This window comes from Petaurus breviceps, unplaced genomic scaffold (genome assembly GCF_028583685.1).
Source record: "Petaurus breviceps papuanus isolate PSGF00001 unplaced genomic scaffold, PetGlider_PUasm1.0 90994, whole genome shotgun sequence".
NCBI lineage: Eukaryota > Metazoa > Chordata > Mammalia > Diprotodontia > Petauridae > Petaurus > Petaurus breviceps.
The window spans coordinates 3,844,716-3,862,587 of record NW_027187393.1 but is presented as its reverse complement, the minus strand read 5'-3'; the positions used below and the strand labels follow the sequence as shown (position 1 = coordinate 3,862,587).

At 36.3% G+C, this 17,872-nt stretch overlaps 1 protein-coding gene and 1 pseudogene across 3 annotated transcripts in view; both read right to left on the bottom strand.

The window, feature by feature from the left end:
* The window catches only part of RNF130 (ring finger protein 130), a 147,132-nt gene that overhangs the window by 106,310 nt on the left and 22,950 nt on the right, over positions 1–17,872 (bottom strand). For all 3 annotated transcript variants that reach the window (XM_069077539.1, XM_069077540.1, XM_069077538.1), the window contains exon 2: positions 2,727–2,921. In XM_069077539.1, coding sequence (XP_068933640.1) covers positions 2,727–2,921 — 195 coding nt within the window. The remainder of the gene's footprint in view (positions 1–2,726; positions 2,922–17,872) is intronic.
* Positions 8,861–12,767, bottom strand: LOC138153452 (tumor protein p63-regulated gene 1-like protein pseudogene; annotated as a pseudogene).

Genomic DNA, 17,872 nt, shown 5'->3' with positions numbered 1-17,872 from the left:
ACACACACACACACACACACACACACACACACACACACACACACACAAAACTAGCTGTGTAAACCTTGGGCAAGTCACTTAACCCCAATTGCCCTACCTTCCCCTCTCAAAAAAAAAGCCAAAAAAAAAAAAGGGAAATACAGAGATTGTGAGCAGAACCATAGGGCAATCAACTGCCACCTTTTATAGTAGCATTGAATCAATTACTGTTTCTAGAACAAGCATAAGAAATAGTTAAGTCAGAGAAAAGTTAGGGAGAAATCATGACAGAAAGGCAGATGGCAAGACTGGTAGGTCCTAGTTTTCTGAGGGATGGTTGGATGAGATGTGAAGCTTAAACATTAGTCTAACTTGATACAGTGGGCAAGGGAGTTTTCATTCACTCACTCACCAAGTGGACAACTCAGCTGAGTACATGAACATTAGGGGGCACAGGGAAGCACTTGGTCTGTGGAAGTCTGGGTCTAGAGGGTTTCTGTTCCTAGTATGGGAAGGGAATAGTAGCTGGGCAGATGGCAAGGTGCCAGCACAGGGTAGGCCACTCTGGTGGATGGCTAGGAAGGATGTGGAGCATGATCTTAAATCAGTTTAGCTTGTCTGGCACTAAACACTTTTGAAATAAAGAAAGAGTACAAAAAAGAGGGCTGAGGGAAGAAGGAAGACAAAACAGCTAACTGTAAATAATAACACAAGAATCTTGCTGGCAATACCCGAAAGGAATTGATTTTAGTGGTTAAGACAATATGCAAGACTGATATCTCTCAGTATTAAAAAAAACAACTTATATGCTATTGATAAAAACAAATGAGGATATGTATTGCTTATTAACAACAGCCCAAGGAAAGAACTTTTTAGTTTATACATAGGACTTCATTATTGCTGCTACTTCTCTCTAGTCTCTAAAAATAAGTATATAACATTCTAAGAAACAATCAAGATTTTCTGACTGAGTTTTCTATCTTCTCTTAATTCATGCCTTGGCCAGTTCATCTGTCACATTGTCATGAACAAAAGCACATTTCATGCCATGGAATAAAGTGAGGTTCTGCTTTTTAGTTTTCTCTCAGTACTTTCAGGAATATATCTATGTTACTGAAATGAAGCAGGCATATCTAATATAATTTTTTTTAATCATAGGTCTCAAAGCAGTGTGAGAATTAAGCTGAAGAATGATTTTGTTACAAAATCTCACACAAAAAGTGCCACTTGTAAATTTAAAGGGGATTAAAGATTCACAAGTTGGTATAATTTGGAATTAAGGCAGACACTTTCTTCTGATCATAATCTACAAACTAAACAAAGCATTAAAATGAGATACCATTTAGTATGAGAAATCTAAAGTGTCTATATTTATGCTTTAGTAAATAACTACCCAGAAACCTGAATGTCTGATTAAAGTTCATTCCTTTAATGTTATTATCTTCACAGTTTAAGATTTCTCTAAATGTAATACTGGTTTTGTGGTGAATTATCAGTCAGCTGAGGACTAGCCTTGGTCGGTTCAGCAAGGTTCATCATCAGAAGGTTGGCTGCAAGATGATGTATTTATATTCTGGCATAATAATGGATAAAAACTATTTTCTATGGTAGAAGAAATTACAATCTATATACCACATAGCTGAAAAAAATGTTTTTGAAGCACTTTAGTGGAAAAAGCACTAGATTTGGAGTCAAGGGATCTAAGTTAAAAACCAATATTTGCTGTTTGTCTATGGACAAATCACTTAACTGTTTGGGCCTCAGCTTCCTCAACTGTAAAATGATTTCTAAATGATTTCTAAGATTTTCTAACTTCAAATTCTATAAAACTCTGTAAGTACAAGATAAATAATCAACAGAAAGTGAAGTTTTAACACTGATCTTGGTAAAGAACTACTTTTTTCTCCACACTGGCAGCCCACCAAATCCAGGAATCACTCACCTAAATAGCTTGGGCAAATGATTCTACAATAACAAAAACTAAGCAATACACACTATATGGAAAGACTAAGGACCCCAACAATCTTGAGCATTTAGAATTTAAGCACCTTAAAATTTACAACATTTCCAGTTTTTAGGATATAAATAAAGGAGCTAAATAAATTCTATCTTAGTCAAACTGAAGAAAAATAGAAGCATGCATTTAAGATTATATTAGTTGAGGGGCGGCCAGGTAGCACAGCGAGTAAGAGCACTGGCCCCAGTGTCAGGATGACTTGGGGAATCGAATCCGGGCTGAGACACTTAGCACCCACCCAGAAATAACTGGCCATGTAACCTTGAGCAAGTTACTTAACCCCAATTGCTTAAAAAAAAAAAAGATTATATTAGTTGATCTGTTAGAGCAAGGTAATTTTAAAAAATGTGATCCTTTTAAAATAGACTATAATAAATCTTGGTGGGAGGAAAACTTGAAACAGTTTGTTTTACTTTGCTGAAATCTGTGTTCTTTTTATTATGTGATTATTTTTGAGCAATATTATCTTAGAATTATGATCTTAATTATCAGTATGTCCTAAGAGGGAAGAAATGAATAACTACAAAAAAGAAAACATACATGCTACTTGGTGACCAAATAATAACTACAACTAAATATACATTTATAAATGGAGGATTATGTTCAAAATTCACAAATACTGTATCTTCAACTATGGTAAGGTACAAACAAGAACAGTAAGAGAGAATGATTTGGGGTGGAGGGAGAGAAAAAAACCATTTAAGGGAAAAATACTTCCATTTTTATTTACCTTGGTGAGTCATAGTGACTGTCTCTTCATTAGATTTATTGTTATAGATGACTACAGCAACAGCATTGTGGAAAGCTGCCCGTGATATTTTCTCTTTAAATGTACAGTTTCCTCTCTGCAGCAAAGCAATCCATTGTTTGATGTCAGGTGGGACATGGAAACGTGTTTGAGGATCACAGCCCAGATGATCTGCAACTTTAAAAAAACACAAAAGATATTTTAAAGATTTGGTCAAAGTTTAAAACCAAAATGAAGTAAGTCATTTTCTGGCCAAACTGAATATTCAGCATACAATTTTTTGAAAAGCTTCTGAGTATTACATACACCAAAAGTTAAACAGATTTCTTGCTTTTAACACATTCTTACATTTTTATGTAACACTCAAAGACCCCATATGCTACCAGGATAGTGAATCTGTGCTTGAGGAATTTTGCTCACTGACATTTTCCACTCATTCAAGTGATGATGCAATGTCACACTGGAAAACACACCACACTACACTAAAATGTTTCACACATATGGGTATCATCTACAAAATAAGTAGTAAAATATAATTTTGTGAAAAGTTAGGACAAAAACCATACGATTAAATTGATAAACTTTTAATATGTAATATGTTTGTAATACTTAAAAATGATCATTTCTTTCTCTAAAATTTTCTCATATTTACCAGTGGAAGAGGAAGAAGAATCTTTTATTGACATCAATAAATAACTAATGTAACAAAGTTCAGGCTCTTTAAAATTCTTTGCATAATATTATATGGTCAAAATTATCCAAAATAGTACATAATATAGTTTTATGTAAAACATTCAGTGAAAGGTAATACAGTGAAAAATGAATTATTCAGCATTGCCTATAGTTTAGGATCCATCTTTCTAAATGAAAGGTCTTGATACATAACTGAAACCAAAGAAAGGCTCTTTACAATCCTTTTCCTAACAAGCAAACTTAAGGATTTTCCTCCAGAAATTCAATCTTAGTCAAACTGAAGAAAAATAGAAGTGTACGTTAAGATTATATTAGTTGACCTGTTTAGAGACAAGGCAACATTTAAAAATGTGATTATTTTTTAAAATAGACTTATGCTAAATCTTGGGGGGAGGGCTAAAAACTTAAAACAGTTTGTTTTACTTTGTTGAAATCTATATTCTTTGTATTATGTGACTATTTTTGAGCAAAATTATCTTAGAATTATGATCTTAATTATCTGTATGTCCTAAGAGGGAAGAAATGATTTTTATGACCGTTTGTAATTGGGCTTTTAAAAATTCAACTTGAACAAATTCTTGATTTCATTGGTGTAAAACACTGATGCAGATCCCAGGCCTCTCCATGTTTTCTCATACTGTTATTCTCATCTATAACTTTCCATAAACAGTCTACAAAGGACCTACCCAAAGTTCTTGGGATAATTCTTTGACAAATTATTTTAATAATGGTGGGTATCAGGTTGTCCATGATGGGGACCCAAACATTATCTTAGAGCACAGTGGCTGCCTTTAAGGAATTTACAATCTAACTGGAAGTAGGGAGGGGAAAAAAGCAATATAGCAGAGGGGCTAGAAGGCTGGACTTGAATAACTGAATTCAAAACTTGCATGAGTTTATTGTCTGTGGGCACAGGCAAATATGTCCAATCGTTCAACCTCAGTTTCTTCCTCTGCACAATGGGAATAAAACCTTTAGTATTTAGCTTATAGAGTTATAGTGAGGTTCAAATATAAAGTGCTTTGTAAGTGTTAAAACAACACTACATAAATGCCAGTTATATTTTAATCACTAGGAATCTGGTCATTGGGTGAATTCTTTGCCCATGGAATTCCATAAAACAATTCAATTATTATTACCACAGAAATAAGTACTTAATACAGTGAAGTGTATAAAATGCTATGAGAAATATGAGGGATAGACCATATCTTCAAAAGAGTATGATCAGATTATATGCTAAGGGAGAGGGGGCAGCTAAGGAAAGGTGTGTTGAAATTGTATCTTGTTCTGGTTCTCCTGACTACCACTCCCAACCCTTAGTCAGTACAATAAGTTGAGTCTGTAAGTAGTTGGTATGAGGTAACAATAGTAGGAAATAAGAATACAAAGGGGAACATAGAAGTCACTTACAAACTGTCTCATAAATAAAGACAGCCTGGAAGACATTTCCAACTGCCTCATAAATTAGCTGAGGCCACATCCTGACATTATGGGCTAAAATAGGGGAAGCCAGCTAGGCCCCAATGTGACAGCCTCTTAGTTCCACTAACTACCCTCAGTCTGTAAGTTGTAGATAAGCTCCAGACATCTGCAGTAAAACCTTATATAAACAAGGGAACCCTAAGGTAGTGTTGGTAACTTTGAGATGATACAGATATATTAATAAACTGAGCCTAAGATGGCATGGATAAGAATTAGTCCCTCCCTTACCATCAAAATTCTTTCAAACTGGCACCTCAAATTCATGTTCTTCTGTCCCCACAGTACTCTTCTTTCTGCTACGGGCTCATGTTGCCCAAGTGCTCTCATCTCTGAGCTGCAGTTACCTAAGTGACTCTCAGTGCCCCTTTCCCTCCTGTCCTCTTCTCCCCCTGCCCTCCAATCCCTCTCTACCACCCCAATCCTCCATGCCTTTGGCCTCTATATTCTATATGCCTTAATAAAGTGTTATTGATGAATTACTCCCCTGCTTGCTACCACCATGGTCTTTCCTGGTGAGTGTCCAAATAATTGAATGTGTTTATTCAAACCCAATGAGACCTCTTTGCTGTTTCCTTCTTATAGCTCATAAACTGGGGGCCCTCAGGGCTTAAAGTATCTGTTCATAGCCACCCCTATCATTGAAAAGCATGGCACCATGAATCCAATCTTATACTGACAGAGAATTTCATGTCCCTCTCCCCCAAGAAGAACCCCTTCATTGTTGGATTGTAATAAGGCAGTCATTCAAAAATAAAGAATTCCAACAGGTAGAAACATAGAGGGAATGTTTTAGGCAATGAGGAATCAGGTGACCTGTGCAAAGATTAGCAAAACACCAGGTTAGATTGTTAAACAACAGCTGTCAAGTTTGGCTAAAACATATATGTGAAGAAAAGCACCATGAAATGTGACTGGAAAGGTAGGCTGGAACAAGACTATGGACAGCCGTTAAGTGCCAGGGTATAGAGTTTGTACTTTCATTCTTTAGATCAACTGGTGACTTTCAAAGTAGTCTGAAGACCTTGGAAGTCTCTAAGACCTTTACAAGAAGTCTGTGAGGCAAAAATTATTTTCATAATAATACTAGGACATTTTAATTTGTCTAACATGGTAAAAATCAATAGATTTAAGCCACATAAACAAAAGCTATTTGGGGAGCCCTCAAAAAATTTTAGGAATATAAAGGGTTCCTGAGATCAGAAAGTCTGAGAACTGGTGATCTAAATAACAGACATCAGTGTTTGTTTGACAATGTCAGACATAAATATCAAGACAGATTAGAAAATTTATTAAATTAATTAGAAAATCTAATTAAAGGAGATTAACTACTATGACATAGCCTAGATGAGAGGCAAAGAGTCAAGTCAATAAGCATTTATTAAATATGTACTATTTGCCAGGCACTGTGGTAACCACTGGTGATATAAAGGCCAAAAAAATCCCAAAAAACAAAACTCAGACCAGTCCCTGTCCTCAAGGAGCTTGAAAAAAGAGCTCTTTTTCTTCTACTAGGAGAGTTAATGGAGGAAACAACAATGTATGAACAGGATATACACTGTATAAATAGGAAATAGTCAACAAATAGAAGGAACTAGAATTAAAAGGGATTGAGAAAGGCTTTCTGTAGAAAGTGAGATTTTTAAGCTAGAATTTGCAGGAAGCCAGGAGACTGGGAAAAAGATGGAAAGCATTCTAGGCACAAAGGACAGCTGGTGAAAATGCAGTCAGGAGATGGAAGGTCTTGTTCAAATGAAAGCAATTACTAGATTAAAGACTATACATGGTGTGTGTGCGGGTGGTGGTGGTAGTATAAGGTATAAGAAGCCTGGAATGGCAAGGCGCAGGTAAAGGCTCTGAATGCCAAAGAGAGGATTTTATATTTGATTCTAGAAGTAATGGGGAAGTATGGGAGTTTACTGAATAGGGAGGTAAAATGGCTTGATCTGTGCTTTAGGAAGATCAATTTGACAGCTGAGGGATGGATGGATGTATTGTAATGGGGATAGACTTGAGGTAGGGAGATCAATCAGAAGGCTACTGTTATAGTTCAGGAATGAGTCTACACCAGAGTGGTAGCAGTATCAAAAGAGAGAAGGTGGCACAGATAAGAGATGTTACCAAGGTAGAATTGATGGAATTTGGCAACTGATTGGTTATAGAAAATTAGAAAGGATGAAGAGTCAATGATGGCCCCAAGTCTAAGAGCCTGTGTAACTGGGAGAATGATAATACCCTTGGTAGTATTAATATAGTTAGAAAAAAAGAAGGATCCCTTAAGAGAAAAAAACATTTCAGCAAAACTGACAGCAACTGGGTTGAACAGTGTGTACAACATTCCACTACACCCATAATCCCTTATTTCTCCAATGGAAAGAGAGAAGTTTAGTTTAGTCTTACCTTTTAAATGATACAGGTTTCTGGGTAGACTGAGCCAGAGAGTAAATAAACCTGCTAAGAGTATGAATAAAAAAGAAAGGCTTTCTGAGCTACTGCATCCCTGGTCCTTTTTTCTCTAGCACTGGTTGTACCTTCTCTCATACTCCCTGATACCTTCTTCCTCTGTAGTCCAGTCATACTGGCCTATTTCCTATTCCTCATACACAGTGCTCCATTTGAGTACCTTTCCACTGGCTGTTCCCCACTCCTGGAATGTTCTCCCAGTTTCCCTTCCCCTTTTCGAATCCTTCAAAGATACAGCTCAAATGCTGTCACCTTTAGGAGACCTTTCACAGGTCCCCCTCCCACTTTCCCCAGTCTGCCAGGTCTTCCCCTCCCACTTCCCCCCACCCCCACAGCCAGTGTCTTTGCTGCTCAGGTTTTCTTGTACCCATTCCATATGGATCTTGTACGCACTATATATGTATGTTTTGTCTCTCCCATTGAGGACAGGGCCTACTTTCCCTTTTTCTTTGTATCCCCAGTGCTTAGAAGAGTGTCTAGCACAAAATGCTTAATACATATTTCTTGATCAATTCCTCCTGCCAGTCCTTTGAACAATCTCTCTCATACTCTTTTGCTTTGTTTACAGATTTTGTGAAAATATTTGAAATTTCCCAGATCCCTGACGTCAGCTTTGTTTTCATCCTTTGAGAATGGCACTTCTCAAGGCAGACTTGTATTCACTGCATTTTGTAAAAGCTAAGTTTTTCATGTTCTACAAAGAATTATTTTTGAGCAGTACTGTTAAAGTCATTAATTCTGTGATAATTGTATCTGTTTACAAATAAGCTTTGGACTCTTAAATAAATCATTTTATTACTCCTAAATAAAGGGGAAAAAAAAGGAAGGGTTTCAGGAAAAAGAAAATGAGTTCAGTTTGGGACGTGTGTTTTGAGATGTCCAATACACAGTTGGAGATGTGTACTTGGAGGAGATTAGGCCTGGACAAATAGATGTGAGAATCATCTATATAATGATGATAAGAGATCCCTAAAGACTGATGAGATCACCAAGTGAAATAGTATTTAAAGAGAGAAGAGGACACCCAGGAGAGAGCTCTGGGTAGCACCATAGTTAATAGCTGAAAACCGTATGAAGATCCAGCAAAGAAAACTGGGAATAAGCAGTTAGAGAGGGAGCAGGAGAAGCAAGAGAGCAGTGTCATAAAAACCTAGAGAAAATGTTATCAAAGAGAAGAGAGTGATTGATGAACAGTGTCATTGGCTACAGGGAGGTCAAGAAATATGAAGATTGAGAAAAGACTGCTAGATTCGACAATTTAGTAATCATTGGTAATTTTGAGAGAGAGCAGTTTAAACTGAATAATGAGGTTACAAGCCAGATTGCAGAAACTTAAGAAAAAAGTGAGAGGAAAAGAAGTAGAGTCACTTATTTAGATGGCCTTCTCAAGGAGTTTAGTCACAAAAGAGAGAAGAAATATGAGATGATAGCTAGCAGGAATGAAGAGAGCAAGTGAGTTTTTGAGGATCTGAGAAACATGGGAGTATTTATAGGCAGTAGGTAAGTTGCCAGTATACAGTGAGAGACTGAATGAGTAAGGAAGATAAAGGAGGAAACCTGATGGAGAACAGCGGATAGAATGGGGTCATTCATGTATGTAGAGAGTTTGCAAGAAGAGCTACTTCTTCATGCGAGATAAAGATGAAGGAAGAGATTGTGATGGAAGGCATCTGGGAGATGTGAATAGAGGATGGGAGAAGAAGGAACTCTTGATGAGTGTTCTCAATTTTTTCAGTGAAATATTAGGCAAGGTTCTCAGCTGAGATGGTGGGAGAAGGGGGAGCCATGAGATTTTTGAGAAGGGATGAAAAGGTTTGTAAGAGTCACTGTGGTGAATGAGATAATGAATCAATTAGGGAGGTATAAAAGGATTACTTTATAACACTGAAGGACCAGTTGAGATAATGTAACATAAATCTGTAGTAGACCTGGTTCAGCTACATTAAGCAACATATGAATAGGAGCAAAGGCAGTGGATGGTGGGAGTAATCCTAGGCTATGACTTTGCAGGGCAAGATCACTGATAGGATAAGGAGGCAGACTTAAGTGGAGAGTATAGAGCTGAACTACTTCACCAAGTAGTCAAGATCAGGAAGAGAGAAAAATGTAGCTAGTACAGGAGTGATCTCCTGGGAAAGAATTGAGGAGGTGGAGCAACTTGAGGTCATGGTAACAAGGATGAACAAGGTTAGAGGCTTGCAAGGCAGAGGAAGAAGTGGAGTGATGACAGATTGTGATCAGATAAGGACATTTCAAAGTTCATAAACATGCAAGCAGAATACCTGTAGGGGGTGGTACTGTTAAGGGCATGACAATCTCTGCCTGGAACTGAGGGGGGATAAAGGGGTAAGTCATGGAAAATGAATAAACTTAAGAGGGACTGAATTAAGATAGAGGCAGAGTGAGTAGATAAGACAGTGTGGAAGGAAGTCAATCAGAAGAGAACAGGATTTCCATGAACCTCTAAGGACTCAGTTAAGGTTACATAGTATAAACTGGGGGCTGACGGTAGAGTCAAGATGGCAGAGCAAGAAGTAGCAATTTTTCCATAACTTCTTCACAACCTTCTCCACAATAACCTAAAAAATATGCTAAACAAAATTTAAATTGGGAAAGCCAATAAAAGGTCACAGTGAGTCATTTTTTTTTCAGCACAGGGCAGTTTAGCAAGATAAACAGGTCTAGGGGCTAGTTAGGAGCATAAAGTAGCAATGAAGCAGCAGGTGAAAGCAGCAGGGGGCTGTGGTAACAACAGCAGGGGCAGCCCAGCACCTATGGATGGTAAGGGATAGAAAGAGATCCCAGGGATTGGCTAGCATTGGGAGCAGGAATGGGTGCCATCTTTTTCCCATTACCCAGTTCGAGGTCATGGTTCCAAGGTATAGAGGAACAGTAATGGTTTCAAGGAAGCATGGGGCCTTATCTCTTCGGGGGCAAGGAACAAGTTCCAGAAACATAGCTGCGTCTGAGTCCAAGAACTGAGTGGGGACTCAGTTCTAACCTTAACCCCACACATAAGCCTGCAGTGAAATAAACCAAGGCAGGAGACCAAAACCAAGAAGGAGCCAGAAATTTAGTCTCTCTGAATCCGCAGAACGTCTCAACTATAATCAGGATCTCAGATAAAACTAAGGGATAATCAGGAAAACTACATTTTGCTAAAAGGTACTCACAGACAATTAATTAATGAATATATTAATATTAACAATGAACATACATGCATCAAATGGCATAGCATCTAAATTCCTGGATTAAATGAGATATAGGAGGAAACAGAGGGTAAAACTTTAATAGAGGAAACTCAATTTACCCCTCTCAGACCTAGATAAATCTACCTATAAGATAAACAAGAAAGTTAAGAAGATGAATAGAGTTATTTTTTAAGTTGGAGTTGTTTTTATTATAAGATTACTAACAGAAACTATACACACAGGTGTTTTCTCAGATGGTCTTTCTATTTTGGACATGCACTGCATTGCAGACACATGTGCCAGTCAGCTGACAAGCTAACAATTAAATGTGAGGTTTAAAAACTAAGTGTTCAAATACACATACACATGCAAACCAAAAGGCTGGTTAGACAACATGTAAAGTTTACAAAGAGTAAACTATTTTGTAGCAGACAGGATTCTTATTCTTCTAAGAACTCTAACAATAATTCTGTTCATATAATTTATTTGCAAAAGGCTATCATCTTTAACTATATTATTCATACCAGGACACTAAAGTTTGAATGAAGTGAATGCAGTATTCTCATCTATATATACACATGAATAACCATATCAGACATTAGTTGCTTAATGCTAGTCTAACAGGAGTCCTTTAAAAAGTGCAGTACTCAGCAAAGTGAACCAATTTCCTTTTAAAATACTCATATGGCAATAAAAAATTTAGCATACATGTTAATAAAATCAAGTAAAGAAATTATCAAGGTGACTGTCTAATAAAACCAATTAAAGTGTCTTAAAGGTATTTCCCGTCTCCTTTCACAATCCCCCAACCCCCCACCCTGGCAAACCTCTTTGTGCCTTTATTGTGTTAGAAATAATAACACAATTTACATTCATTCTAGAAAGTCTGACTTCTGGCCAAACTTATATTTACAAAACTACAGTCCTCCACAAAAGTAACTAATAAAGGGAAAGACTAAATCCAGCTAAAGTCCATGGGCTACTTTTATTTGGCTTTTTAAAAAGGAAAAAAAAAATGAAGCTTTTAAATACTAAAATTGACACTAAGTATAAACATTTGTGGTTACAGTCACTAGACATAGGGTATCTCTCCTTGTATATGATTAATATCACATTACATTCTAAGTGGAGTCATTCTGATCTTTTTTAATGAATATGCTAGAGTGGCTGCATTGGGAAATGTCAAAAGCAGCAAAATTCACATGCTCAAGAAAAAGCAGTAAGAGTAATTAGAAAACTGGCAACAGGATTCACTTTGCCCTTTGTATTTAGCTTGTATTACTGTTGAGTGTTCAATATCTTAAGTCTGTAATTCACTTTACTATTCATAACCCTAGAGATGAATAACCATTATATATCCTTTAGCCTATATGCACACTTGGAGTCCTCTACCCTACCTATTAGCAAGTGATCTCCTTCACAGTCACAACACTCAATGACAACTTCTATAGCAAGGTGATTGTGAAATACAGGTTTAGAAGCTGATTTTGCTCTTGACCGAGTAGACTGGTTTGGTCTCACTACTGATGAAGGACATGAACCCCATTTAGATCTCGATGAGAAGAGGACACTCAAAGACCAGCACACCACTGGCCCAACCTGATAAAGGGAATTCCTTTGGGGTCTTCTTGATGGCTTGCATTAATAGAGCCTTGAAGCTTTCCAATTGGGAAAGAGATGCAATCTTCTCATCAACATCTACCATTGAATGCTCTATAAAAGTGGCATATGGCAGATTTGTGGCCCAGGGATTCCATCTGTTTATGAAGGAGGGACACTTTTGCTTATCCCACTGAATTCAAATCCCCAAACCTTTTCACTTATTCAATGATTTAGGAGGAAATTAAAATTATGCATAAGAAATAATATCAACTGCATTTAAAGATATTCTAATCACCTGCTGGTATTGTAGATTAATGAAGCTATATTTATAGAGCAGCAGGGATCAGTCTGTGATGAGATCCAGTGATTTCTTCTCACTGTTCCAATGGTCAATCTCTGTTAGCAGCCATATGCTCTGAACCGCTGTATCCTTTGTGGGCAGGACAACTAAACTGATCTCCTCTATGGCTGTTTAATGGTTCCAGGCACAGTGCATGGGGTTGTGCATGTTGAGGGGCCATAGAATCTGCCACAGTACGGTTCTGCCTCTAGCCCCTGACCGAGCCCTGTGCCCACTGCTGCCACACTCATGCCCCCAGCATCATGGGGCTCATGTCTGCTGAATCCACTGAATTCTGTAGCTATAGCATGGCTGGCCTCACTACCACCTCCGATGCTGGCCCAGGCCTGGGGCTGGCTGTGCTGATGAAGAGAATTTTGGAAAAGTTAGACACGATAGACCTCTGAAAAATACTGAATGAAAATAGAAAGGAGTACGTTTATTTATCATCTGTGCATGGCACCTTCATAAAAACTGATTGTATTATGGCATAAAAACCTCACAAACAAATGCAAAAAAGCAAGTAAATGCATCTTTTTTTTTAACACAATGTAGTAAAATTACATTTGATAAAGGTTCTTTGAGGCATATATTAAACATTAACTGGAAAATTCTAAGGAATGAATAGGTCAAAGAACAAATCATAGAAACAATCAATAATATCATTAAAGACTGTAACATCACAACATACCAACATTTTTAGGATTTAGTTATAGCAGTATTTAGGGGAAAAAATTATACCTCTAAATGCTAACATAAAAAAAAGAGAAAACACATAAACTGCATGCAACTAAAAGAAATGAGAAAAACAAATTAAACCACCTCAATTAAACACCAACATAAAAATCCTGAAAATCAAAGGAGAGATTAATAAAACTGAATTTAAAAAGCTACTGAAGTAAAATAAAACGTGGAATTTTTTTGAGAAAGCCAATGGTTTATTTATTTTATTGGTTAATTTGACTTGAAAAAGAAAATCAAATTAACAGTATTAAAAATTAAAAGAACAAATTCATAACCAATGAAAATGAAATAAAAGCAATTACTAGGAGCTATTTTGCTCAGCTATATGCCAATGAAACTAACAATCTAAATGAAGTAGATGAACATTTAAAAAAATATAAATTGCCCAGATTAACAAAACAGGAAATAAAATTCTTAGATAATCCTATCTTAGAAAAATAAATTGAACAAGCCATAAATGAGCTCACTAAAAACAAATGAAAAAGGACTAGATGGATATACAAGGAAATTCTACCATATATTTATTCTTTTCTTTCTCTTTTCTTTTTCTTTTGAGGGGGGAAGGCAGGGCAATCGGGGTTAAGTGACTTGCCCAAGGTCACATGGCTAGTAAGTATATCAAATGTCTAAGGCAAAATTTGACTTTCTGACTCCAGGGCTGGTGTTCTATCCACTGAGCCACCTAGCCACCCCAACTACCATATACTTAAAGAACAATTAATTCCAATACTGTATAACTGCTTGAAAAAAAAAACAGGTAAAGAAGGAGTCTTACTAGATTCCTTCTACAGCATAAATATGGTCTCGATACCTAACTAGAGAGAGCAAAAATAGAGAAAGAAAACTGCAGAGCAATCTCCTTAATGAATGCAAAAATTTTAAATAAAATATTGTGAAGATTACAACAAAGTATCAGAAAAGACCATACATGTGACCAGGTTATATTTATACCAGAAATGTATGGCTGGTTCAATTATCAGGGAAACAGTAAGCATAATTGACCGTATAAATATAAAAAAATAATGATTATTTCAATAACTGCAGAAAAAGCTTTTTAAAAAATACAACACTCAGGGCAGCTAGGTGGTGCAGTGAGTAAAGTGCTGGCCCCAGCGTCAGGAGGACCTGAGTTCAGTTCTGGCTTCAGACATTTAACACCCACACAAAAAAACTAGCCATGTAACCTTGGGCAAGTTACTTAACCCCAATTGCCCTCCAAAAGGCAAAAAAAAAAAAAAAATACAACACTCCTGTTAAAAACACTAAAAAGCATAGGAATAAATGGAACTTTTTATTTTGTTTTATTTATTAATTTTTAAATTTACTTTTAGCTTACAACATTCAGTTCCACAATCCTTTGAGTTTCAAATTTTTTCCCCTTCCCTCTCCTTCCCCCTCCCCAAGCCATGGCAGCATGCAATCAAATGTAGGATCTACAAAAACCTTTATGTTAAACTTTAGTCAGCTTGTAAAGGATTATGACCAATGTAATGAACAATGGGAAAGAGGAATCAAAACAAAACAAGAAAAAGAAAGAAAGCAAGTAGTTTAAGCTTCAATCTGCTTTCAGACTCTGTAGCTCTTTCTCTGGGTGTGGATATCTCTTTCCATCATGAGTCTTTTAAAGAAGTTGTCTTATAACCTTATATTGCTGAAAAGATCCCAATTTATCAAAGTCAGTCATCACACATACGTTGTGTGTCTGTAATTTTGTGAATTTCTCCTGGCTCTGCTCTTCTCACTCAACATCAGTTTATATAAGCATCTCCAGGTTATTATGGTCTGTCTGCTCCTCATTTGTTATAGCACAATAGTATTCCATTACATTTATATACCACAATTTGTTCAGCCATCCCCCAATTGATGGGCGTCCCATTAATTTCCAATTCTTTGCCACCACAAAAAGAACTGCTATAAATATTTTTGGACATACAGGTTCTCCTCCCATTTCTATGATCTCTTTGGGATACAACTCTAGAGGTGGTATTTCTGGGTCAAAGGGTATGCCCTTATTTATAGCCCTTTGGGCATAGTTCCAGATTGCTCTCCAGAATGGTTGGATCAGTTCACACCTCCACCAACAATGAATTAGTGTTCTAATTTTTTCACATCCTCTCCAGCATTTATCATTTTCCTGTTTTGTCATCTTAGCCAATCTGGCCGGTGAGGTGTGGTATGTCAGAGTTGTTTTGATTGGTATTTCTCTAATCAATAGTGATTTAGAGCATTTTTTCATATGCTTATAGGTATCTTTAATTTTGTCCTCTGAAAACTGCCTGTTCATATCCTCTGACCATTTATCAACTGGGGAATGACTTGTATTCTTATAGATTTGACTCAATTCTCTGTATATTTTAGAAATGAGGCCTTTATCAGAGACACTGGTTGTAAAAATTCTTTCCCAATTTTCCACTTTCCTCTTAATTTTGGTTACATTGGCTTTATCTGTAGAGAAACTTTTCAATTTAATGTAATCAAAATTATCCATTTTGCATTTTATGATGCTCTCTAACTCTTGTTTGGTCATAAAATCTTCCCTTCTCCATAGATCTGACAGGTAAAGTACTCCTTGCTCTCCCAGATTGCTTACAGTATCATCCTTTATACCTAGATCATGCACCCATTTAGACTTGATTTTGGTACATGGTGTTAGATAATGGTCTATGCCCAGTTTCTGTCATACTATATTCCAGTTTTCCCAGCAGTTTCTGTCAAATAGTGAGTTCTTATCCCAAAAACTGGGTCATTAATTCCCTTTATATTCTGGACCTTTTGTTCTTCCAAATGAATTTTGTTACTATTTTTTCTAGCTCTATAAAGTAATTTTTTGGTAGACTGATTGGTATGGCACTGGAACTTTTCTTAAAATAATGAGTAGTTACCTATCTAAAACCAAGAACAAGCATTATTATTGTTATTATTATTATCATTATTAACTATAAGTCTTTCCAAATAACATCAGGGATGAAACAAGGATATCCATTGTCATCATTATTATTCAATATTGTATTAGCTATAGTAATAAGACAAGAAAAAGTTATCAAAGGAATATAAACATAGGCAATAAGAAAACTATCACTATGATGATTTACTAAGAGAACTCTAGAGAGTCAACTGAAAAACTAGTCAAAACAATTAACAATGTTAGCAAAGTTGTAGGATATTAAATAAACCAAGACAAATCATCAGCATTTCTAATAATTACCAACAAAACCCAGCAGAAAGATAGAAAGAGAAGTTATATTTAAAATAACTACTGACAGTACAAAATACTTGGGAGACTACCTGCAAAGATACACAGTAACTATATGAACACAATTACAAAACATTCTTCACACAAAGACAGATCTAAATAATTGAAAATATTAATTGATCATGGGTGGACCAAGTCAATAGAACACAAATAACAATACTACCTAAACTAATTTACTTATTCAGTGTTATACCAAACAACCAAAGAACTACTTTATAGAGCTAATAAAAATAAAAACAAAATTCATCTGGAAGAACAAAAGGTCAAGAATATTAAAGGAATTCATTTAAAAAAAAAAAAGAAAGGGAGCTTGAAAGTAGATAATAAAATTGCAATCATTAAAACAATCTGAGGGACGGCTAGGTGGCGCAGAGAATAGAGTATTGGCCCTGGAGTCACAGAAGGACCTTAGGTCAAATCTAGCCTTAGACACTTACCACAAAACTAGCCATGTAACCTTGGAAAAGTCACTTAACCCCAATTGCCCTCCCCTCCCCCTTCCAAAAATAAATAAAATTCCAAAAATCTGATACTAGATAAGAAATAGTGGTTGATTAATAGAACAGATTAGGTACACAACATACAGATGCAAATGAACACGGTAATCTTGTGTTTGATAAACCTAAAGATCCCAGTTTTGGGGGAATGAACTCATTATCTAACAAAAACTGTTGGGAAAAGTAGGCAGTACACTGGCAGAAATGAATATCTTACATCCTCTACCAAGATAAGCTCAAAATGAGTACATGATTTAGACATAAAGGGTGATATAGGGGTGGCTAGGTGGTGCAGTGAGTAAAGGGCTGGCCCTGGAGTCAGGAGGACCAGAGTTTGGTTCCGGCCTCAGACACCCCCAACACAAAAAACTAGCCATGTAACCTTGGGCAAGTTACTTAATCCCAATTGCCCTCCAAAAATAAAAATAAAGGGTGATATAAGCAAACTAGAGCATGGAAGAATTTTATGTGTCAAAACTATGAAGAGGAGAAGGGTTCATGAGAAGTATACTTGATAATTTTGGTTACATAAAATTAAAACTTTTTGCACAAACAAAACCAATGTGTCTAGAATCAGAAGGCAGGAAAATGTAAAAAAAAATATTTGCAGTAAATTTCTCTGATCAGGAATCATTTCTCAAATATATAAGGAACAGAAATAAATTTACAAACATAGGAGTCATTCTCCAAATGATAAATGGTTAAAGGATATGAGCAGGTAGTTTTCAGGGGGAAAAAAATCAAAACTTTCAATAGTAAAAATGAAAAAATAATCTAAATCACTAATCATTAGAGAAATGCAAATGAAACAATTCTGAGGTACCACTTCGCACATGTCAGATTGGCTAAAATGATAGAAAAAGAAA